The following is a 26,202-nucleotide window of genomic DNA, read 5'->3' as shown; positions in this document are numbered from 1 at the left end:
TTTAGCGCCATCTATTCGAAATCTAAGAAACTATCACAAACTGTAGCTAACGAAAGAACCATTCTGTTTAGGCAACATGGTATATTTACGTATCTTTTATTTGTTTGTGAATATGGCAACAACCTATAAGCAATGAAATTGTGCAGAATAACGACATCTCGTGCAATGTTTTTGAAACTTTGACTGAAGTTGAAACAAGCGAATAATTTGCTAATATTATTTGCGCTAAATATTATTCGCTAGAAGTTTCCTTTATAAAAAATTATCTATTTTTTTTTTTTGTGTTCATTAAATTTTTTGGTGTTCATGTTTATAATTTACATTGGCAACTCCAGTGCCGGCCGGCGCGCGGGGCCACCTTCCGGCTGTCATTCTCGTTATTTTTCATTTCGCGGTGACGTCTGTGAGGCGTGAAAAGCGTTCCATCGGTTCCTCTTTGTGCAACGCCGATTTTAATTGTAAGTTAACCAATTTATTAACAAATATTTCATACTCAACAACCATGCAAGTGTAGTGATTAATTATTTGTATGCAATTGTTTAATTATCTGCATGGTATATAATATCTAACACGTTTCCGGTACCAACCTTTGTCGTCGGTGAATGGGAAGATTCATCTAGAGAAATCCGACCAAGCACTGCTTGTATTGAACCTTGACATTCTTCAAGCATAGCTTAACGGTGAACCCGTCGAAGCACAACTACTTAATTATTTTCCTTGAAATTAGTTCGCCAACTTGTGATGGATGAGAGTAATGTGGTGATGAAACATTTGCGAAACGACGTTGAAACTGTTTGAAATTAATAGGTACAGAGTACTTATTAAAATGCTTAGTGGGTACGTACGGTATTTGTAAATAATGTTACTGAGTAAAATGTTGAATTTCGCAAGGATTTCCGTGATGGAACCAGAGTTGTACAGTAGGAAAAGACTGCGCGTGTCTGATGGTGGAATGAATGGCAACTTAGCTAAGAAGTTACTACCGGAAAGGTACGGCTCCTTGATTTTTGTGGTGTAGGGCTCTGCATGTTGCAGAAATAGGGAAAATGCATATTTCATTAGGTCTTTTATGTTATTTATTTAAATACCTACCTTCAATATTTTGTATCACGTTTCCCACTGTGCAGGAAGAAGTTTGGGATTGCTCAGATAAAAGAAGTATTTTACTAAAAATAATCTTTAAAATTTTGAACTTAGTCACAAAAATTTATCATGAAACTTTTTTTTAATAATAATGATGCACACACTCAACAGTTTATTGTATTTTAGAAATTTTGGCAACATTTATTCCTACTTAAAATTAACTGAGTTCTAATTGATTAATCACATGTTGCTAATTGTTTTTCAACGCTTGCTTGGTTTGTTTGTTTATGCATGACAAAATTGGACGATTTGCATGATAGTTCAGTCTAAATAAGGTTGCATGAGAAACCTGAAACATTTTTTCCTTGATCATAATATATGTACCTACTGTTATTTTTTATGACTCTTTTTTAATTTGAGAGCTCTAGGAACCTGGTACCCTAAGTAATACCAGAATTTAAATTTTATCCTAACAAAAGGGATTGCACCAGCAGTGTAATAGCACTGAAATATGAAGATGATGAGTACAATACAGTGTACTATGCAGACTATTGGAGGTTTTACGAAGTGAAACAAAACAATGACACTTATTTTTCAATACTTAATTGCTTTTAGAATCGCAATGCAAAGTCGTAAACCACCACAACAGCATATCTAATTATTCCTACAACTTAATAATTAAAGCAATACAACCTGAATTTCACTGATCCAACCAGGTCAAGTTATTTTTACAATGCTGTACTGCGCACTGTTACTCTGTCTGCCTTCCAAAAACCATCTGTTATCTCACGAGCACCATTATAAATCGAATGAAGTGGTGCATTGCCGCCTTCACAAATTGAGGGACTTATTATTTCTATATTTATTGACTAGGTATAATCAGGAATTGACTAATAAATGTTAATATCTAGTTAATCATGGCTAACAGCAATAATCATAAAAATATAATTCATAATAGTCTTAATTATATTGTTCATAATCGCATTCTAAACATTGCCAAAACAAAAACTAAAACTTGAATCTTTAACTAAAAACTTTAGTCATTAAATTATATTGATCAATTATTGAAGGTAACTGAAATATCTGTAACACAGGTAATAATGTGCTCTTTCCTCTTGGCTCAATTTTAATTTGGAGGCTCTTGGAGGAAAAGTAAAGACCAGATATAATTTACGTACAAAGTAATTGAGTATATAATGAAACTGCATCGGAACTCAAATGTCCAGTGGCAAAAATCTCGTGTGTTGTCTACAGTCAAAAGCATATTAGGTTTATTAATATTTACGGGTAATGCTTTTTCGACACGTGACTATTCTCTAATTTTGTTTGGAATGTTACATGAAAACTGGTCTTTTGAAAATTTCAATCCCCTCAATGTTATTAATTCATGAATATTATTGTATATCTTTCTAATCGGTATTAAAAATATATGATAGATGGCGATTATTGTGGCTGTTCATTACGCCTATATTGATCTGTAATAAATAATATAAAAGAAACAACTAAGTTTGAATTAATGCAAACTTCTAATATAAGTAGGGTTGGAGGACTAAAGCACATGAGTCAAAACCAACATCATTCCTTTAAATAAATACATCTACTGACTAAAGCACATAAATCAAATTCATTTGTTACTTCCTTAATTTGTAACTTAAATTCCAGTGTCGTCTTTTTCAAATTTATTATTCTCTTCACATCTTCCTACACAAAAATATGTAATAATTATATATTGAAAAAGAAACACTTTTTTTTACTTATGTGCTGTTGTCCGCCGACCCTAGATTTATTAATGAACAGGTTATTTTTCCTTTACAATGTTTTACAAGAATTCTTTCATAAAACAATTTAAATATTTTTAGGCACATTTTAATTACTCGTTTAGCATTCATAGATCGAAAACTATTATACGTTATAAATATTAATGATACAGAAAAGGTGGTGTATATGTTTCTTTTGTTTATTAATACATACACACCATTCATTGTTAAAGAGCCAAATTAAGTGTCGAATTGAAATTGCATTTGTTCAAATATAAATAAGAATTGACATTGAAATAGTTTACGGAATGAAATGAGGAACCTATCATATTACAGCTAAGTTTATTTATATTAATCACAGTGACAAGTTGGAAATACATTACAAGTTATGCAAAAGAGTTGGAAATGAAAATTTTGTAATGGTAGTATAATATTAATGTTTGCTTTATGTGTTATGAAATGATAAGCATAATAGTTGTGGCTGATTATCTTGGTAATTTACTGGGATTAGAATGAAAGCTGTACATAACGATAAGTCGTAGAAAGTCTGCGTGCAGATTAGGGTTTATAATATATTACAACACTGTGGTTTTATTATTTTAGTTGTGTAATCTGATGTCTATTTAGAACAAATGATAAGCTCACTGCTTTGAATCTAAAATTAATTCATCTACAGCCTTGATGAAGCAATAAACTAATTAAATGTCATGCCTCAACTGTTGGCCATGTAAAGAATAGTGTAAAGTAAAAGAAACATAATGACTGAACTCTTAACAACATTGATCCTCCATACAATTGTCAAGTTGGAGACTCAAAATGACTCTGACAAATGAAGGTAATTACCAAAAGTAGAATACATATAACGCCACAAGACTAAAGACGAATTAAGGGCTATCTTATGTCTAGCACGTTAATAACAGTGAAAATTTCTGAGTATATCTTTCTCATGTGCTCTAGTTATACCCAGTGAGTTATTTCATCTGTCCAGTCAGTACAAATTGCCAAGTGTCAACTGCAGTCATGACGATGGAACACAAGTGCTACTGCCGCGGCGACGAGGTAGCCAGCTTGGATCTCACCAAGCCGGAACACCTCTTGCCTATGATGCGACCTTTCTCTATGAGGTTTACTTCAATGATTTTTGTAGTTACAATTGAGACTTATGGTAGAAGTTGAATGATAAGTAATTGTTGTTTCATTGAAAAAATATTACTTAGTACAGTGTTTCTTCGAATTAATAAAATTTATTGCCAATCACACATAAGACCTTAACATACATTGTGAGAGACTGAAACCTGTACTAAGATACTCTAATTTTCAGTATTTTGAAGTTGATTATTTAATTAATTGTTTAATATGGTGCAGAGTTCTATTACTGCTTTCCTGTTATTTGTCTATGACGAAAGCAGCACTTAATGTTTATAGCTTAGTAATTCATAGCGGGTTTATTTAATTCAATAGTAATTCTAGTTATCGCTTATATGTATACATTATTATGGTAGTGCTTCAAATTGTAGTGGTATTAAGATAAGTTTATATAGGTAATACTTTCAAGAATTTAAAGTGTTTTATCTATAAACTCACTCGGAAATATTAACTTTTCCTATCGATCAAGCGTTTTATATCTTGACAAGGCGAGGCTAACAATACGTTGTATTTTTATGAACTTATTAAATCATAAAACTTTCTATTGTTGAGGCATGATGTAGGTCATTTTGTTTCTTGCGGCATCCGTTCAAAGAGTTTATTAGTTTGTATGGTTTGATATTTGAGGTTTCTTGTTTACGTCATAAATTCGTGATTTTGGTTACGGGATAGTAAGGGCGCGTTCCCGTTATGTCTGACGTTTTATTTATCATTGGGACGACTGTCGCCTCTAGCCTGACACTCTGTCAACTAGCTGTTGTGATTGTGTCGATGTCGTGGACGTGTTTATTTTATCGCAGAAGTAAATTTTTATCGAAAATTAGTTGATGATTTTGGGTTAAATCGTCATGCACTTTCGATCTGTCTGAAGAGACGAAGTTTTGTTATTTGCCGAAAAAAAATTGTTTAATAAAATTTCTTGTTTTTCTTTTGTAAATTTAGTGGTTTGGCTTTTACACCCTTTCTTCCCGAAGTATCGAATTTTGTATTCTAGTTGCCTTCCATTAAAGTTCTATTGTAATACTTTGACGTAAGTATACTTTCACAAAATAATTGCAATGCTTGTTGTCAGTTACGGGGTCCTCGTCGGTTTCCACCTGGGACCACAATCTTTTCGAACGATTTACTGTTAAATTCACGAAATTATGACTTGCTTAAACGATGCAGAAAACCATGCTGATGGAACTTTTAGGGTCGTATTCTAGAACTCTACTCAATGCTCAAGTCAGGATTGCACTGGAAACACAAGCACTGGAAATCCGACCCTAATGGCAGGGACTTGAGTATGATTTCGAGTGCTTTAAACCATACTCAAATCCTGTCTTGAGCATTGCGTAGAGTTCTAGAATACGACCCTTAGAATACCTAGGTACTCTTGTATGACGTGTACAGTCCCAACCCTCATTGGCCCCAAAGTGGTTACCTATGACCTTAACTGTAGGTCGTTTATGTATTGGTGATGAATTAACTTCGCCTAATCCTGCTATTTCTTTTATATTTTCGTTTCGCCACATATGAATACTAACAAATAATATGTTATCGGATTTTGAACACTTGCATGAATCGATTGCATGTCGGTCCCTGTCTTATCCTTGACATACCTCGACCCGTCTGACCCCGCCATTAGCATTAGCCGTTTAGTTGTTCGATGTTGAAGGTTGCTGTCATCATCCTTTAACTTCGGTCACTTGTCAGTGAAGTAAACGGTATTCTGCGCCTCTACCGTGGGTTTACAGCAGGATTCGAAATTATAATAGTAGTTAGTCTATATATAGTCCCACTGCTGGGCACAGGTTTCCTCTCATAATGAGAGGGACTGGGCCGTAGTTTCCACGCGACTGCCAATGGGGATTGGGAACTTCCCGCACATTGCTTTGCAGATGTTTGTAGGTTTTATCGCCATGTTGTCCTTCACCGAAATGCTCGTGGTAAATTTGTAATTAAATTTAGCTCATAAAATCCGAAAACTCAGATGTGTAAGTCAGGAATCGAACCCACGTCCCTCTGCTTGAGAGGCGGTTCAAATTTATCAAGATATTTATTTTCTTTGATAATTAATATTAATTAATTTGAAAATTAATTTGATAATTCAATACTATTCCGATAGTTTTGATGATTCATAGTTTTGTCTCTAATTTTTTACTAAAAATGTCAAACATTGCGAAAAGTAGATATACACGTAGAAAAATCTTTGAAAAAAACGATCTGGTGTGTGACTTTTTTAACAAATGGTATTTTGACACGTTTGGACAAGTCTCGGATGCAAACACATGACACGACTGCTGGTGGTAAGTAAACGTTCTTTCGTAGAGGTACTATTCTTATCAAAGTTTTTTTCTTGAGCTTCCCTATACTATGTGGCATTCGTTTTCCTTGGAGTGGTGAACAAAATTACGACCAAGTCTTCTTTTCTCAATTTATCTTTGATCATATATCTTACTACTGTCACTTCAGTATCTGACGGAGTTTTTCATCACAATACAAACGGTGTATTGTGATGAGAAATTCTCTAAATTCCAATCGACGTTTTACCGTCGATAGCGTCGTTGTGGAATATGGACTTCTTGGAATAAACCTCGTCTCACTCGTGATTTGTGGTGACGATATGATTATTAGGTGTCGTAGACTAGTCAGAGATCGATTGTTTCTCGATTGAGAATTACGTACATTTGTAAATGTGTAGGAAAACGTCGTGATGAAACTTGCACATCGAAGAAGGTTCACAACTCTTGGCAACATTTCTATTTCTAGATTTTGTAATTTGTCAGTTGTTCGTTTCGTATAGATGTATCGTCCATTTTGTTTTACTATTTTCTAGTACAACAGAACTACTAGGCGTGGCCAAAAAAAATCGAATAACTCTTCTTTCTCCGTTATTAAAATTCCCTCTTGAACAATAAACTGAAAATTCGGTATTTTTCTAATTAATTAACTTCTAAATTCCGTGACCAGCTATCGTATTTGTCATCGAATCCTCGAAACAGTCATTAATTCTGTTAATTGTGTACGCGAGAACTCGTTGCTTACTTTTTCAATTTTATTTTAATACTGTTGGTAAATAGCAAAACGTTACGTGTCGCTCGGCCTGCGAGAAAATCCAATTGGCATTAAAACAACTCGATACTTCAGAGAAGATAGGGCGTAAAAGCCAAACACTATGTACGAGACGAATATAAACCGTAAATGATTGTCATTAGTTACAATAACCCGAGACTTAGCAACAGATACAGGCTTAATGGCCACTGGCTAAACAACCACACGAAAGTTTTAAATCCATTTGAACGAAAAGCAAAAAAGAAAACATTTGTTTACCACAAATGACAACATTATAACCGAAACGAACCATAATTAAAACGTTTAAAAGTAAAACAAATAAATAATTACAACAAAACCACAAGGAAAACAAAACACTAACTATTGTGTGGTACCGGGGGTAACGAACTCGGTATTTGCTGACATTGCAATTTGTTATTTTGTTCCCAGCGCTGATTTCCAGTTCGAACCTCTCAAGAATAAAAGATTTATGAACATTTTACCAAATAATTTCAATAATAAATTTTTAATACTTTATTCTTTTTATATTTTTACGCCATTTCTTTTCCTAAGTATCGAATTATTCTGCTGTATTCTTTATCCTCTACTCCATATTACAAAGTGTCAATCCCAATTTATTTATCAGTTTTTGTTTCGGAAAGGTGTCCTATAAGTTACCACGGTAATACATACTTACTTATAGTTTAGTTATAACCTTAAAGATATATGATCTTAATATATGTGTATAATCTTATTAAGATACACGAATTGATAAGTTTCGTATTAGTGTCAAGAAGACATAGCATAATCGAATGAACATATCAATTTTCAAGAATGCATACAATTTCGATTGCGATTTGATAAACCAAAATATATTTTCACGGAATTCTTTTTATCGTCAAAAACAATTGTTTCGTATCAGTTTCCACGCTTGCTTAAAAAGAAACTCGTATTTTAACTGCATTGTTTTACCATACCTAGTTCCCATGTTTTCTGTCGGTCATTTACCCAGACTTACCAAACGTTTTTAAAGGTTTAATTTTTATTTAGGTTGTGGGAAACGTTACATAATTAATTTTATTTATTTATTCAGTTGCTCCGTCGACTATCTAAAAAATGAAAAAACTTACCATTTTAAAATTTATTAGCTGCACGAATCTAACTAATGGACACTTTCTGTATTTGGTTGACAACAACTTATGTTTTACTGCAAGAATTCGTAATATCCTCATCTTGTTTCTAAATACCTTCCAACAGACTTCCATCCCATTTAATTGTCCTGTCCACAAATTCCTGATCCGCCTCCTCTCTTCCCAGGTTAGCAAACCTCCAGACGATCCTTACAAATATGCTGACTTCTGGGACCCTCACGAACTACATATACCACGGTGATGGCCAGGTCCTGGTCAAGTTGTGGCGTAAGACCGCTCATATGACAGGCCCGATGGTCTATGACATACCACCGGAGCATATGGCATGGTATTTAGAGGCTAAAGCGTTTAAGGGGTTCGTTCTCACTTGTTGCTACTTGAACTTGGTAGGTAGTTTGTGTTTACTTGATTGAAATTAGGCTTTTCTTTGGCATCGCGTAGCCTCTCATTTCATTCTTAAAGAGTAGTCAAAACAATGCATCTGTACGTGACGGCTACACATACTATGAGATAACTATGAGATTATCCAGATTGCGTGATTGACGCGGACATTGTCTCTGTCATGTGTTTACAGAGCCTTTAGATAAATACATATCTGTTGCTGATACTAATCTTCGTTCACCAGCGGATCATCCTCAATCCGCAGGTGAACGAAGATCTCGTTGGGCCACAACGTAACTCGTGTCCTCCGAACCCAGTCACTTCCGGCCAACATTCTAATATGTATATGTACTAAATTGTTTTTTTAACGCTTTACACTTCGATTTTCACCATGTCTTATTTATCCTATGCGATTTTGGATGGAATTGAGTGAGATTTGGTAATTAGATAATTGAATGTTAAAACTACAGGCACATGGCACATGACAACTTTATGTCTCAGTATGACGGGTGCAGTGACAGTGCATCTGTTATGGATAGGCATATCGCGTACCACCAGGCCTACGACTTGTTCTTCCTTCAGTCTACTTCCGTTCTCCGTCTGTCATCCGTCAGAAACAATTACTGTCAGATAAGTAATGCGCCACCAAATCAAAAGACAATATCGAGTATGAAGCTTCATTCAAGTTATACCTAGCTCAGGAACCACTTCATTATTATGTTGTAAACTATTTTGTGAAATAAACATTATTATTATGTTTATTTTAGACTCTCGCTTCTCTCAAGGCCTAAAAGATTAATATTGAATTTTTAAATGGGAGAGGCGGTATTTCCCGGCAATGGCATAGTCGGCCGGGGTGCCGGCGAACAATACGTGCCGTATCGAGCAGGACTGGCCTTCTGCATTTGTGCTGGAAGCGACAAGCCACAGAAATCCAACCGCCTCAAGCCGTTAGAAAGGCTGACTGGAATTAACCCATTTGCGCACAAAACAATTGGGATTATTTCAGTGGAGGCCACATCCCACATGTCGGTGATGTCATGCGGGATGGTAACGTCCACAAGAAATGTCCTCGGCTGCGATCGATCCAATATCACAATATCAGGCTTATTCGCAAGAATAGTCCTGTCCGTCATAATGGATCGATCCTAATAGATTTTGGTGCGGTCATCTTCGAGTATTTGCTCCGGTGAATACTGTAATATGGCAACCTCTGTTGCACGAGTCCGTATTTCAGAGCGAGCTCTTTCTGTTTCTTGGTGTACTATTTTGGCTGCCTGGTTGTGTCTGTACAAGTACTCAGTGTTATCAAGAACGGACAACCGGAAACAATATGCCACGTGACTCCGGGACGGCCACATGCCCGACAAATGTCTACTGTAGCGTCCTTTAAGATATATTATTATTCGCATCAGGCGTCGAGTATTACTTATTTGACGTACGGAGAATGGGAGTAGACCCCTCGGATCGGAAGAGGAAACTTCGCCCGCTCCGACCCATATTTGTGCCATCCGGCACCCTCCTCACCTCCCCTCTGTACTCCTTCCATTAATTATCATATTCTAACATGTCGTAAGTGACGGTATCAAATAGAATTTTATTATCTTATCTAGTTGTACTTTAAGTAGTAAACTTGAAACCAATTCTCGTATAGTCTTAGTTATCAGTAAATTTATGAATGCACTTCTTGTTTATACACTAATTAATCTTTGCACTTAACCTTCACCCGAGATAATAATGGTTTACATAACCACGACGTTGTCTTAAGTAGTATTTTGTAGTCGGACTAAGATAAAATGCTATTTCTAATGTTTCATCTTTGAACACGATCATTTATCTTCTTAACAACATGATCAACCCATTTTGCTGCCCACGGCTGGGCCGATCTGCCTGCAACACCGCTCATTGTCTTAGGGTCGTATTCCAGAACTACTCAATGCTCAAGTCAGGATTTGATCAGACTTGAGTATGATTTCAAGCACTGGAAATACGACCCTAATGGCAAGGACTTGAGTATGATTTTCAGTGCTCACTACAATACTCAAATCCTGACTTGAGCATTGAGTAGAGTTCTAGAATACAACCCTTAGCGTCGTCTTTAAGGGCACCTTCAAATTAGATGCTAATAGAAGTGCTGCTGTGGCGCGACTGTGGTGACGCGGCAGCCGCGTGTTACCAATCTGTTTCTTTATTAATTGTGACTGCAAAGGTGGCACGACAGTAGTGCTGCGACTGTTCTTCTAGATATTGTGTGAAAATAAGTAGTGACGCGGACGCAGCGCGCCTTTATTTTTACACCCTGTGTATGAGATTCTCGATAACCTACAAATATATTTTAGCGCATTTAAAAGTTTGAAACAGGGTTTTTAATAAATTAAATTTAAATTAAAATAAATTATCAAGATATATATATTTTCTTTGAAATAATTATTCGATAATTAGCCATGCTCACTCATAGTTTTTTTCTAAAATTAGCAAACGGAGAAAACTAAATAAACACGAAGAAAAATGTTTGGAGGAACGATTTGAATTGGGTCTTTTTTTTGAGAATGTCACTTGACACGTTTGGATCCATCTCTGATACAAACTCATGGTACGACATGGCTAGCGGTATTATTTTGTTGTTCCAATTAATTTTATAAATATTAAGATTATCGCTTTATTATTATCGCTTCGGACCCTGATTTAGAATAATGATAATCTCCCTTGTAAGGCTGCTAATAAATTGACGGCATATTTGCAGTTAATGCGTGAATTTGAAGCTAATTACTACAATTAGCTTCATGCAGTATCACGTTCACGAGGTATCGGATAACGACTTGACGCATTAACTGCAAACATGTAGTCAATCTAAGAAGTTAGCAGCTTAAGAAGAAAAGTAGAAGATTGTCCCAGTAAAAAGGAAAGGAGTATATTTACAACGAGATCGCTATTTGAACCCAAATTATAGTCTACATTTAAATGGAATTAATTAATCGCTATGCACTATCTGCAACATCTTGATAAGGCTGCCCATTGTGTACACTTTGTACTGTATCTATTGTATTTTGTTAGTGCATGCAATAAAATATACCGTACGTAATACTATTCGCATGAATTGCAGCTTCAACAAAATGCCCCTGCAGCTGACCAAGCCCGCGCCCCAGTGGAAGACCACAGCCGTTGTCAATGGCGAATTCAAGGATATTTCGCTCGCTGACTACAAAGGCAAATACGTAGTGCTGTTTTTCTACCCACTCGACTTGTAAGTAGTCACACGTTGTCTCGATTGTAATGTAACAAACAAACCTCTAGGCGTTTCTTTCCCTCAAGACAGAAAGACACTATTTCGCTTAGTTGGTATAATGAATCGAAGGAATTTTTTCTGAGGGTTCGTATTAATAATTTCTTAATTTAATCTTTGTATTAATAATTATAACAAACTAGTGGAATAATTTCACAAAAAATAATTGAATATCAATTCAATTAAAATTTAAAATACAGTGAATAGCGACATCTCTCGCCAGGGCTGGTAACTGTAAAGATATCTAACTGGGCGATAACACTTTCATAGATTTCTCATAGATGGCGCTACGACTAAAAAGTCGTCGAAAAAACCAAATACAAAGATACGACGCAAGCACATAGAAAAATTCGTGAGGTTCGCTGGTTCGTTCCGTTGCTTAGTTGGTATAGCGTCAGGCACGGTAAGCTAGAAGACGTCGGTTCGAGTCCGGCCGGATCGAAGGAATTTTTCAGTGTTCGATCTTTGTATTAATAATTACAACACTAATTCGTGTTACCCATTTGCTGAGTCCCTGCCTGTCATGCCCCTTTCGCTTCGTACATTACCTGACCAGTGTCAATTGTCTAAAAAGTAAGTCTTTGTTATCAAAAGACTGACACTGGAAGGGATTATTAAAGGCGGTTTACGGGTTCCCTCATTAGTGATATTTTCTTTATAAATATTGTATCGGATTCTTTTAGAAAATTATATGTATACAGTTTTATTTGTAAGTCAATGTATACAGTACTTTTATTCAGCCTTCGGAAGAAAGAAAGGCATAAGCAGCAAATTCTAAATTCACAGTTAAATGTGTTTAGATATTTTTAGGGTTTTCTGTTAAACAGAATGGTTAAAATTTATTTCTGTTATAATATATATCACATGTTTTATACAGAAACTCATTGTAGGTATTTCAATCAACCGTTTTTTGAAAATACATTAATTTTTCTCTTGTAGCTTAGTAGAAAAAAAATAAATGTATTATAACTGCATATAAACGACATACTAATTAAAATGTGACTCTCACCACTTGACTCATGAAAAGAACTAAAGGGCACAATTGTATTCAGTTGTGCGTTTTTTGTGTTATTATATTATAATTTAACTACATAATAAGAGCACATTTCCGTATATTGCTAAGTAAAATCCGTTGATATTAGTGTTTTTAACGTAACAAACGTCAATTAAGACTTTTTTATAGTAAAAAATCTTATTATTGTAGTCAGCTATACCCTTTGAGCTTGCTGTATATTCAACAATTATTGAGACAAAATTTAATTAGATTGGCCTTTATTACTGATCCTGAATATGGTATGTATGTACCTCTATTTTGATAAAAATGTTAGTTGTGTCTTTTTTCGTTCCGAGGGCAGTATTTTTCTAATAACTGAAGCCTATTTGTGTAACGTCATTCTTTGTCTCATTGGTTCAAATGTAATTTCTGTACATAGAATTTTGCAATCTCAACAGGTGTTGATGTTTGCAGTGCACTTACTTAAAACTAAGTACAAGTAACGACTGAATCTTTCTCAAGCCACGTGAGCGTTTATTCTATTTAAAATCGGGCAATTAACCACGTTAACATATGCTACCCTTTGAACCAAACACTTTTAAACCGGACCAAACCGGTCCCGGATTAATTAAATATACGACTAGCGTATTAATCAATTTGACATTTTAAAGTTGGGCCTCCACGGTCGAGTTTCACGCCGAGTAAACTTAACAAGCTTTTTACACGTTTGTATATTGTGAGTGTTAGCTGTTCAAATGCAACTCGTGACCCGTGCATAAGGTGCATTTTTGGTCATTTTGTTGTAACCGAGTGCACGTGTGAGTCTAGTCGGTTTTCAAAATCGAACGTTCTCCAACAATCGTCTAAAGTTATACCATACCCCGGACACTCCATACAACGGTCAAAAATTATTTACCTACTACTACTACTACATACAGTAAGGCGCCATCTGCACACGCGCAAATGTGTGCGTGAAGTGGCAGGGTTACCCAACACTATTACGTTACGTGATCAGAGCGGCAACATAGCGAAAATGCTCACGCGAATCTATTATCTATGTTTCTATTAATAGAATCCAGAATCGTAATAATTACACATGTCTATTATGTATTTACATCGATATAATATCATATTTTGCATTAACTCAGTAACTAGAGTAATATTGAAGATTTATTTAAAAAATATGTTAAAATCACTTAAAATGTTATATTTTGGACATGTACTTTTAAATAAGGTAATCAAGGTATTTGAAATTGCGTGTCCAAGTTGATCATCATTATTTAGTTAATAATTAGGTATATTCGCTACTTACGTAATATTTATCGGCAATATGAATTGAAAATTCGAGAACCCATGTCTACTAGCTCATGAAGTCATGGCGCCTAATTATATTGATATGATAAATCTGTATTTATTACTCTGCCGTAAACAAATGAAGAAAACAATAACTGAATGAGTCTCAGACATAAGTTTTTTTACTTACCTACTTCGTTTCATATTTTGGAAAATGATGATAAACAGCCCGTTTCACAACCATTATCAATAGTAACGTAAAATGATGTTTTATATTAACGTACAAGTTTCGTAATGAATAAATGAAAACTATATTCAAATATCAAAGCCGTCTAGGCGTGAAAACGACTCGCCGGCAACCTTGTTGTCGTTCAGTCAATGTGACCGCAATGTGCGGGGCGTGGTGCCGTATCTAAATCTAGGGAGGGGCGGAGAGTCTCCGTTCTCTTTAATTTTTGTTCTCTGGTTATACTGTTTCTATACGTGAATATAACTCATTGATAAATCTTTAAGTAGCAGTAGAGTTCCTTGTGAAAGAGTTGGTCCAGGGAAGTCCTGCCACCTTACCTATTTCTGCTGGCAAGCAGTAATGTCAGCATTACTGTGTTCCGGCTTTCACGTCACTTGATTTTATAAAAAAAATCAAGATTGACACGAGCATCTAAATAATAATAATAATAATAATAACGCACACACTCAACATAGCCCCGCACTAGGGAAACCCTGTGTCGCGGGTGCCATGGACACACACATTGACAACCACAAATTACACCCAAACTCACGAGAGAAATAAATGTAGGCCATACAAATATTTCTCCCGGCCCGGGAATCGAACCCGGGGACCTCTGCGTGGCAGTCCGGTATGGTAACCGTTCGGCCACGGAGGCAATTTAAATACCTAATACGCGTGCATGACTTGCGCATTACTCGCGGTAAACCTCGACAGTGTAGCCTAACCTTTAATTTATAGTTTTAACGTTTTGCCATTTAGTAATACAATTGTTTAATAGAATACATACAGTTGGTATAATTTTTATGATATATTACTTATAAATAATTATATTTGAAATAGTTTGATTAATTGAATACTATTACTCATTAACAAGGCAGAATCCTCTGAGACGAATGAGTAAGAATAAGTAGGGGTTGCACTATGTAAATGTACATTAGGTTGACATATCGTAGTAGTATAAAATATCATAGAGAGATGCAGTTTAAAAGACGTGGGTCCTAATTCTGCGAATTTTAAATCATCTCATTTGGGTCTCAATGGAGTTCCGATGGCGGGATTTTGTAGGTTTGGTATTCTGCTAAAAGCTCGGAGTAGTGGTTAGCCATCACGTTTCAGTCCTGCAAATGCTATGTCTATACGTATAGCCTATTGTACAACATTTTTGTTTCACGACTTTTTGAACCTCATAAATAGGAAACCTTGACTATGAACTGCTCTTTTATTGTAGATAATGAATTTGCAGCTTTATGAAGGCAACCGCCAATTTGTTTTTATTCCTCGTATTTTTCTTATCGTATATTATTAACCAACACGTCATTGGCGGTCGTGATTCACATTACACCATGATTATTTGCGGCGGGAATCGTATCTATAGTTTCTCACATATGGTTCAAAGTACCTAAGCAACTGGGATAGTTCATTTGGTTGTATTTTGAGAGAATAAAATTCACAGCGATGACGACTCGTCGACGACTGTAGAAACCATCAAAAACGAAAGGAAACAAATGAGGCTATGCCCCTGCATCGGGAGGAGTAAAGAGGCCCCACGACACGATCAAAAAATCTCCGTGTAAGGAAGGTTCTTTTTCCGTGAATTTTGTGTCGTCTTTGTAATTTTTAATGGTTTTTTAATGTCGTTTACGCTGTATATATTTTGCTTTTGGGTTTTAATTCTGCTTTCTGGCCGTGCCGCGTCTAAATCTAGATATGAAAGTGAATTGTGTAACTATTTAGTTAATTCAATCTTGAAGTATTTTTATATGAATAGGATTTTTTAAATATTCACCTCGCACTGTCGATCATTTGTTTCCTTTTCTATTACACAATTAAGCGAACAACCATGTTGCAGTCCAATAGAACGTCTGCCTGCAACCTAATCACCTTCGTCAGCGCATTCCAATGAAAGACTAGGTAATTGTTCATTAGTAACGCAAGTAATTATATAATCAAGTAAACGTCACATAACATAAACCCTCCGTGGTAGGAATCCAATCACAGACATGCGACATAGTTGGCAGATGTTTTATAAAACCCAATTTTTCCTTCTGGGTGCTTATAGTTTAAACTAATACAAATGCCAGAGTAGGACACCGGTGTGACAAATATGCATAGTTTCACATTTTCAAACAATTTTTGAAAATTATGTTCGTCCGCTTAAACATAAAAAAAATCATAAATTATAATGTTTGAAAATTATTAGCCAACCGACTGAGTCATTCGATAAAAACATAAATGACATACATTATACGTAAAGTGCACAGCGACACGGCTTCCATTCGTTATGAAGTTACCTATATGATTTTAGTTTTTTCCATTTTATTCTTTTTACGTAATAATCCACTGTATTGTTGCTTTTGCAGCCTTCCTAAAATTATCACAAAAAATTAAAAATTATCCATGGTATATCTGATTCATCAGCCAAAATATAAATATCCGAATTTTTAGACGCAAGGGTTGTCGCTTAATGAAAATGTTTTTAACCGACTAGGTAAAGGTTTTTTAATTCGACTGCTTAAATGCTGTAAATGCAAATTTATTAGGGTTTAAATCAAGGGATATTTAGATTAAGACTGTTGACAACGAAATAAGTTCATTTAAAATTGCTGTTTACTTTAAAATGTGTATCATTTGTGGACTTATTATAAATCGGTATGAATATATTTTTTTACGTTTAGCCACACCAAAATACTCCATTTTCAAAAAAATGAAATTGTACAAATATTTATCACATCATCGGTGTTCTATATTACTGTTCTACTATACTATAAGACTATGGAAGAAAAAAGGCATATCACAAAATTGGGGTTCATAAAGCAGCAGTGCTTTCTCTTAACAAGGTTATCACTGCTACTATTATTACTTACTGAAGTAACATTCTACAATTTAACACCATGTCATTTAACTACTAGAAATAGACCCTATCACCAATAGTTGTTTGATAACACTTTTATGTTAAAGGTTATAATAGATAGATTGATTACGTTTCAATAATATCGATATTTAATTAAAATTAGTGACTTTTTCTTAGCAGTAAAATTCAGATTTCGTAAAATTGTTAATTCAAATTTCCCAAATTGCCAAGGGCCTTGTGCTTTTCTAACTGAGTGTATTTAACCGACTAGGCACACTATTTGCTCACCGTTGTCTATTGTCGACTTATCTGTCATATAAAAGCTGACAAGTTCTGGACTCTGAAACGGTGGCGGTGGTTTGGGTGGAATGGTGGTGAATGGTAAATGGTTCGTGTTACCGTCCAAATCAAGTTTATTGGCAGCATTAGGGCCGCAGAAAAGTGCGTATGACACAGGGAATCAGGGTTGGGAAAAATCATGATTTTTTGAAAAAATCGAATAAATCACGATATTTTTAAATTTTTAATTAATCACGATTTGTTTGATTTTTTCATTTTATCATACAGTTTAACTACATTTTTGCGTAAAACGTAGTAATGTAAAAGTTTAATTAACCGGCAAGCTAGTTTTTTGTTTAAGTATTATAATAATTATATTGATTTCTCAGATCTAAAAGACTTTAGTCTTTAAAATATAATTGTTTGATTTTATGTTGATGTCTTTGAAAGAAAATAAAATTAAACACATTTGATTTAATCACTGTTTTTAATGAAAAAATCATTTGGTTTAAATCAAAATTATTTAATCGTGCCAACCTTGACAGGGATGAATGAGTGCGAGCGAGAGAGTTACGCAGCGTTATCTGGCGCTTGGTGTTACGTCAATACTACCACGTGGTATTTTTGATTATCTAAAGCTGTATAAAGAAGAATTTCTTTATTTTACTTCTCAAGAAAAATAAAATACTGCCCGAGAAAATCAGTTACCAATAAATACATCATATGGAGTTTTAAAAAACAATTCTAAGGTCAACAGACTAAAGACCATGAGTCAGAAAAATGTTTAATTTTTTTTTAATATACGAACAAAGTTAGTTGTTCTTAATTACGAAATATGTGAGGAGAATGATGAGGTTGAAAAAGACGCCACTTGAATTTAAATTGGAACAAATGAATTTGACTTATCGCACATGATAACTAATATAGTATTATCTCAAAAATTGCGTTATTCTCGTATATGTCATTCCTGTACGATTTCAAAGTGACAGTGTTGTCCTGTAACTTTGAAATTAAATCGTATACTAATGACATACATGTAACGCAATTTTTGACATAAAATGCAATATAACGCAATTTTTAAAATAATATTGTGAGAGTTGTCATGTGCGTGATGTGCTTTAGTCTGCCGACCATAGAATTGCTTTTCCCCTTCGCAAATATAAAAAATAACAGACGTGGTACAGTCAAGAGCACGTCATTTTCGCTTGATACTTTGTACTTTGGACCGTTCTTATCGTAAGCGGCATAGAGTTGGATTTAAATCTTAAGTGTCAAGCTGGACCTACTCTTGACCATGTGCCATCCATGTATCATCGGTGTTTTGTAGCAAGGGCGAAAACGAGATTTCGAAAAATTTTTAGTGGAGCGTGTTTTAGGTTTTCACGCCAGGATTAAAATATTATTAACGTCCTGCTTCAAATTCATTTTTGAAATTGAAACCTAATTAAAAATTTTAAAATGGAATTAAATATTTTAAAATAGTCGTTAAAACCTAAAACAGGGGTAACCCTGAAAATTTTTTCCAAATGTCATTTACGCCCTTTTCAACAAAACACCGATGATATAACTTTTGACTGATGCTAGATATGACAAAATTCTTTTGGTATGATAAACGATACATTATTGGCTTTATATCGTACTGAATTTTTATTTAATTTATATAATAAGGGCGCATTTATTCGACAAGAATTTCATCGCGCTCACCGCGCGGCCGCCGCGCGCTCGAAGAGCGGAGTCCGCGTTGCCGCCGCACAGCGACCGCGTGCTTCTGTCATGGCAAAATATGCTCTATTTGTTTACTTTAACGTTTCAATTTAAATGACTGTTCCGGGCACGCGGGCTAGACTGGCTTGAATTTGGTCTACGCGGCGACACGCGTGACAACCGGGCGGTGATTTTATTGAGAGGAATTTAAGTGTTGCATAATAAATAGAATTCAGATTCGCCATTAATGTACCTGAAGGCGTGGTAATTGGACGGTCGCCGCGCTGCGGCCGCGCGAAAACTTTCTTGTGTAACTGGGGGTTTAAGGGTCTTACAATAAGAGGTTTCTAATGGCCCACAATTGATTCAACACCTCAAAGACGGAATTCGTGAAGAATCGAGGATGTACAGCCGCAAATGTGCGAATTGGTTATGGAAACTTTCATGAAAAGAATATGATCCTGCAAGAGAAGCCGTGGCGGCCATTTGACTGATATTGTTTTCCATTAGATTCAGATACAGATTTTTTTTTTCAAAACAAAGTGAAACCTCTTATTGGAAGACCCTTTATTTTGTCAGTTTCCGAAGTTACTTTTTGAAAGCACCTCTACGCACGCCGCAATGTTCAAAATTTGAATTACCATTACTGTCCCTTTGCAGCACGTTCGTGTGCCCGACGGAGATAATCGCGTTCTCTGAGCGCGCCGACGACTTCCGCAAGATCGGCTGCGAGGTGATCGCGGCCTCCACCGACTCGCACTTCACGCACCTCGCCTGGATCAACACGCCGCGCAAGCAGGGTGAGATGCCGTGCCTTTGTACTACCAGTTCTCTTCCCGGTAGGATGAATTTGGGAGACGAACTTCTCTGAGATTAAATCACGAGACTGACCTAATTATCGACTGCTTGAAGGATATCACGATGTCGCGCTCGTCGGTACACTCGATCGCAGTAGAAATAATGCGTTATCCTCAACTTTGTGGCTTTTTGTACCTAACTCTGGATTGTCAATGCTTATTCCTTACTATCCTCTAAATTGAAATAAATAATAAAAGAAATAAAGAGCACGAGGAATTCTGTAGTTAGGGATCAGATAAATGGCGTGATTGTCTGATACATTGTTATTGTTAAATGTGTTCATTTTTATGCTAGACGTAGATCCGTCCGATAAAGGTTTGTAATAGTGATATCATCCTTGGTAGGGTTGGCGATCGCGACGAAACTCTTCTGCCTTTATATTTTATAGTACACAAATAGCTTGCTCCCAAACTAGGGAATCTTTTACTATAAACACATTGACTTACAAATAAATGGACGACGGGTCTAATACAAAAACCACGAAAAAAATGTCCCAAGTCAACCTATTCGAAAATTAAATTGTTATGTCATCGCAGTATCGCGCTGTCAGTTGAACAAATGAAGACTAAAGCGGAGTTTGGCGCTCTGTATACGATTTTAGCGCCTTACAAGTGCGGACACTTTTTAGCGCGGACCCGACGTCCATATAATTGTAAGTCAATGTATAAACACAAAAAAGATACTGAAATGAACTACAAACCATTAATGAAAACACTCGGATCATAACCAATTCTGAAAAGTTCCGTTTTTAAAAAACAACTGCCTGAGTGGCCGAAAGCTTGCCATGCTGGTCTGCCACGCAGAGGTCCCGGGTTTAGATTTCCGGGTCGGGAGAAAAATTTTGTGTGGCCTACACTTATTTGCCTCATGAGTTTGGGCGTCATTTGTGGTTGTCTTTGAGTGTTTTGGCATAGGGTTTTCCTAGTGCGGGGCTATGCATGTGTGCGTTATTGTTATTACTATATTGGTCACACCCACCGAACTTTCCTCATAAAACGCTCCCAGCATAAACAGCTGGACCCTTGATGTGTTGAAATACTGAAAATAATGTATGTGGCAGGCGGCCTGGGCCCCATGAACATCCCGATTATCAGCGACAAGTCCCAACGCATCTCGCGCGACTACGGCGTGCTGAACGAGGAGACCGGCATCCCCTTCCGCGGCCTCTTCATCGTGGACGAGCGCCAGAACCTGCGCCAGATCACCGTCAACGACCTGCCCGTTGGAAGGTCAGGCAGTTCCCTTCAACTTTCAAAACTAGGCCTAAAAATAATTTGACTGCTTCTATACACATATTGTTATTATCGTAACTTTTTAATTTATAAAAAGGTAATGGACCTTTTGAAATTTAATAATAACAATTTTTAACAATTGAAAGAACAAGTTCTATACAGTACTGGACCAACTAAAAAAAACTGACGACCTTCAATCACAGATAGAGGGTTCGATTGGTATTTCCATGTATAGTTTCTAATTATACAGGATTTATATGATTTAACCAACATTTTCTTTTTGAGGTTAAGATAATCAACATTAACATGTTACTTTGTAGTATAAAGTTAAATATTTATATTCCAAGACGAGTATAGTTGGGTCCACATTAAAAGCAACACTTAGATTCACTACGACAGACCAATGAGGTAAAAATAGTACACGGCACACAGTTGAGGTAGACTTACGTATGTAGGATCATTGCTTTTCGCTATCGCAATTACTGTAACATTCGTTCATAATTATCTCAAAGTTGAAGAAATCATGGCAAGTGTAAACAAGGCTTAAAAATAAAATGTCAAAATGTAAGTCGTGTTACGTTCAAAAATAAATATTTACGTGTTTATAAATATTCATATCATTATATCTTTTTTTCTCCAACTTATTCCAAAGTTTTATAATATATATTATTTAGATAAATTTATACTTTCTACCGGTCGCGACTAACAAATTTGCTAGTCCAAAAAGTGGCATTGTTCTTTAACCATATAGCCAATAAAATTATAAGATAAGGTTACTAGACGTGACCAAAAACACATAATTCTATGCAAGTAGATAACACTTATCGGATCCTTCCTCGCACATTGATACCCAAATCCGCAGCCGCGGATTAATTTCACAATCACTAAAAGCGCATTAGACGAAATGGCATTGTCGTTTTATCAACGTGCACAGTTTACTGCGGATTACTCGGTCAGCGATAAGCAACTAGAGACGGCCTTGCGGCGCTCGTTTTTGATAAACTGATATGTTATTGTGCAATTTAATTCTGTTTATAGATAACAAAATTCAAATTCTAAAATATCTTTATTTCGTAGGTAAGCGAATTAATTTGAAAACGTCATCTTGATTAACACAATAGATTATTATTCGTAGGGTAAGTTCCCCTTAGAAGAATAAGCCTTACTTACTTAACTCTGAGGGTTGCTCCTTGTAAACAAACATTTGTACGCATTTATCATTTACAATATTTATTTCAAGTATCGTAGTGATACCTCCAATAAACACTACGCCTACTTTATTTTTGGACCTGTTCTGTTTTTAATTCGTTTTTTTTTATTTTTTCCGAATTTTGTTTCTTTATTTTTACTCGCAAAGAACATAATTTTAGTAAAAAATATGGCTGTTTACAAAAATAATAGAAAATGACCAAAAAAATAAAGTTGGCATAGTGTTCGGTGGAGGTATCGATAAATGGAAATAACTTGAAAAATCTAAACTTTTCAAGTTAGTGTAATAGTCACATAGTAGTAGTTTATGTAACTGTTACATCATGAAAGGCATTAAAATACGAGTGTGGGTTTAAAAACATCTCACGATTGGTTCAATGCCTCATTATCTAGAGTTCCATACACTGCTTTATGCATACACATATTATAAGCTCTCCATGATGTGACTGACAACGAAACAAACTAAATGGCGGCAAATAAAAACTTTTCTCGCGCATCTCACGCAACCGTAGTTTTTATTTAACTCATAGACAAACTAGAGTCAGTCTCAACTATCATATCGTTCGATAACGAGTAACGTGTTTGTCAAAATTGTTTGCTATTGACATTTCGAATAAAACTTCGTCTCGACCATAGATATAGGAAAAAAGAGGAGATATGTAATTACGCTATGTAAGATCGGGTACCGATGTCGCCACTTTTTAGCTTGTGTACAATTCAAACTTTACGCTCTATTTATTATCTTTATTATCTACTACCATGACTTAAAGATTTTGATTGGGTAAAGGTTTAAAACGTGAAAACGACGTAACACAATTTTAAATTTAACAAAATTAAATTTACAGTCACTTGAGTAAGAGTTATATTACATATTTCAGTATTTTTTTCATCCTGGTTTAGCCATTCACCATCAGGAGGTGTTTTAGTAAAAGTGCTACTAGTATATAATAGCTAACTATTACACGTTAGATGGCGCTGAAACACATTTTTCGTTATACTAAGAACTCATGGAGCGGGGGACCGCGGCATCTGTAGAATGTAATAGTTACGTATGTAAAATTAGTAATACATTTCACGGCGTGTTTTACGCCTGTAGTGGTGACGGTTGCTCGCAGTTGCCGCGGCGGGGTACTAGTACAACCGCGCAGGACGCGATCATCTGCGGCTTGGTGGTCATCGTCGCCCGCGCACTTTGGCGGTCGGTTCAGGCGCAATGTGGTGCCCTGCACCATCCTGAACCAGCAACGAATTCAATAAATTAAATTGTTGTTTTTTTTTTGAAGTATTTATGTAGTTTTCTATAGTTTTTTTTTTTATTAAGAATTTATCTTGTTTCTAATTTATTTTGCATGCAACACATGTAAAATAAAGCCGAATTAATTTTATTTATTTTTTAAATGCATTTGCTATGGAAATTTAAACAAAGTCAGAAATAATAATAAGAAAACCAAACTTTCGATTTTCCTGCAGCTTCAATCCAACCTCTCTTTCTTTTATTTTGAACTCATTGGAAATACTTAAAAATAAAAAATACTCGTAAATTTAATCCACGAGTATAATGGAATTTAAATATCTAAAACAATAATACACATACATTTTTCTTCAAGCAACAGCAACAAATTGACATGAAATTGAAACGGTTGTCCGAAATATGAGTCGTGTTAAACTTTAATTTCGACATAAAATGTTTAGTAATAATAAATAATAATAAAGTAAAAGAAATCATACCTATAAGAAATTCAAACATTTCAGTAAAAATTTATTGTCGATAAACATCAGTCATCGTAAATGAACATCACTATATTTGAGCCTAGAAATTTCTACGGAGACAAAAAGAAAATGAATTATAATAGAAATAGTAATTAAAATTCCAAATAGCTGGTGAAATGTTATCTCACTGGTTTTAAAATTTTTACAAGGTGTATCGCTACAACTTTGCATTTTCTCGTTTTACGAGAGATCTTTTATGTACAACGATCGACATGTCACTGTGGCGATGTTTGTAGGCGTGTCACCTCGATATCACGATCGAGGCGCGCCCCCATACCAAATCTCCCCTTTTTTCTATATCTATGATCTCGACTAATATTAGAATTGAGGTTCAATCAAATTGTTTTGTTTTTCAGAGATGTTCGAAATTTGAATATAATAATAACATCGAATTTCGATGTTACCATAAAGCAATAATAACATTTTCACAGATAAGAAAATTGCACTAAGAAAACGTTTTTCCTTTATGCTGGTCGTAATTTGCGGTTTTTGAACACATTATAGAGTTTATGATATGTGTGTAGTTAAACTACTACTATTATAATTAGCAAAAAAAACAACGTTCTTTTTTTGAAATAAAATTTTCAGTTCAGTAACGCACCTTAGGCAACAGAATTTTGATTCAGAACTAAAGAGAGCGCCTTTGTGATATAGTTTGTGAAGTCTTATTTGACCGATTGAAGTACATACGTAGTAGCGGTTTAATGGTACGTCCGTGACCCCCGCAGGTCGGTGGAGGAGACGCTCCGGCTGGTGCAGGCCTTCCAGTACACGGACAAGTACGGCGAGGTGTGCCCCGCCAACTGGACGCCGGGCGCCAAGACCATCAAGCCCGACACCAAGGCGGCGCAGGAGTACTTCGTCGACGCCAACTAAGCGGCGGCGCACGGCGGTGGAAGCGGGTGGCGCCGAACATCCGACTTCGCTTTAAAAATAAGCACCTGCATTGGAGATACCATTTAGAGTTATCGAAAGTAAGCAATAGATCATTTTGAACAGTCAGATAATGCCTTCGTAGGCTTAAAGTTTGAATTGTTTTCAAAGCGCTGTCTGACAGTCGGCGAAAATCTTAATTGTGATATGAAGTACAAGGCGGGACCTGTACATATCGTAAAAACAAACAATTTATATTATAAAACCTAATACTCTACACGAGTTTCTACAATTATCCTCGTCAAGGAGGTCCCACTCAAGTTCTTGTGCAAATAACGCGTGTTGGGACTACTTACTAACCGATATCAGTCTCCTAAAGTTGAAGTTAACTTACTAACTTATAAAGTTCTCAGTAAAACCAAAAATAACTCCAGTCTACCGAACACGGAGATTTTTCATAACCTCAAGCTGACCCTGTTTACTATAAAGGCAAGTTAATTACGCCTAGCAAGTGGAGTGGTAGACAAAAATCGTAATTGTGCTACACTAAAAACAAGCCAGGACTTCTACATATCTTTTTCTGTAAAAGAAGAGCAAATAACTTTAAATATTGTAAAATATAATGTTCTATAAGATCCTAGAGATAACTCGAATATGACACTCGCTTCCACCTTAACTTTAGTAACTGGACCTTAACGAGGTGATTAAGTTTTTTTATTCATTGTTCATTAAAGTTCTATGGTTTGAACGGCATTGAACAGGCGCGCGTGAATCTCAGGGCAAGCGAACCATTTTTCTTCGTACTCCTTGAATTATTAATGACAATAACTTGTGATTTAGCTCTGTAGCAGGAATAGGGAACACGATCAGTATTCACAGAAATCCTATGTTAGCAATTGAGGCTGTAATAAAAGCATATACATATTGTAATTTGGTGTTTTATTTTACTAAACTAATCAAAAGTCGCTACCGCCAACATTGTAACAGGATAATGGAATGTTCGAGGAAATGACTCTCAGGCTCGTATTCCAGAACTCTACTCAATGCTCAAGTCGGGACTTGAGTAGTGCAGT

At 35.7% G+C, this 26,202-nt stretch overlaps 1 protein-coding gene across 2 annotated transcripts; it reads left to right on the top strand.

Moving 5' to 3' along the window:
- Positions 1-341: 341 nt before the first annotated feature.
- Positions 342-26,026, top strand: LOC113240188 (peroxiredoxin 1). Of its 2 annotated transcripts, none has more exons than XM_026477431.1 (5): positions 342-458; positions 11,655-11,795; positions 19,848-19,987; positions 21,106-21,274; positions 24,985-26,026. In XM_026477431.1, the coding sequence occupies exons 2-5, from the start codon at positions 11,665-11,667 to the stop codon at positions 25,130-25,132; spliced, it is 588 nt and encodes a 195-aa protein (XP_026333216.1). In that variant the 5' UTR covers positions 342-458; positions 11,655-11,664; the 3' UTR covers positions 25,133-26,026. The 2 variants fall into 2 exon arrangements, with proteins under 2 accessions (XP_026333216.1, XP_026333215.1); XM_026477430.1 differs by lacking the exon at positions 342-458 and adding an exon at positions 8,414-8,525.
- Positions 26,027-26,202: the final 176 nt, after the last annotated feature.

The sequence above is a fragment of the Hyposmocoma kahamanoa genome, unplaced genomic scaffold (genome assembly GCF_003589595.1).
Source record: "Hyposmocoma kahamanoa isolate Upper Pololo Valley unplaced genomic scaffold, ASM358959v1 122, whole genome shotgun sequence".
In the NCBI taxonomy this organism is placed as follows: Eukaryota; Metazoa; Arthropoda; class Insecta; order Lepidoptera; family Cosmopterigidae; genus Hyposmocoma; species Hyposmocoma kahamanoa.
This window is presented reverse-complemented; position numbering and strand designations above follow the sequence as displayed.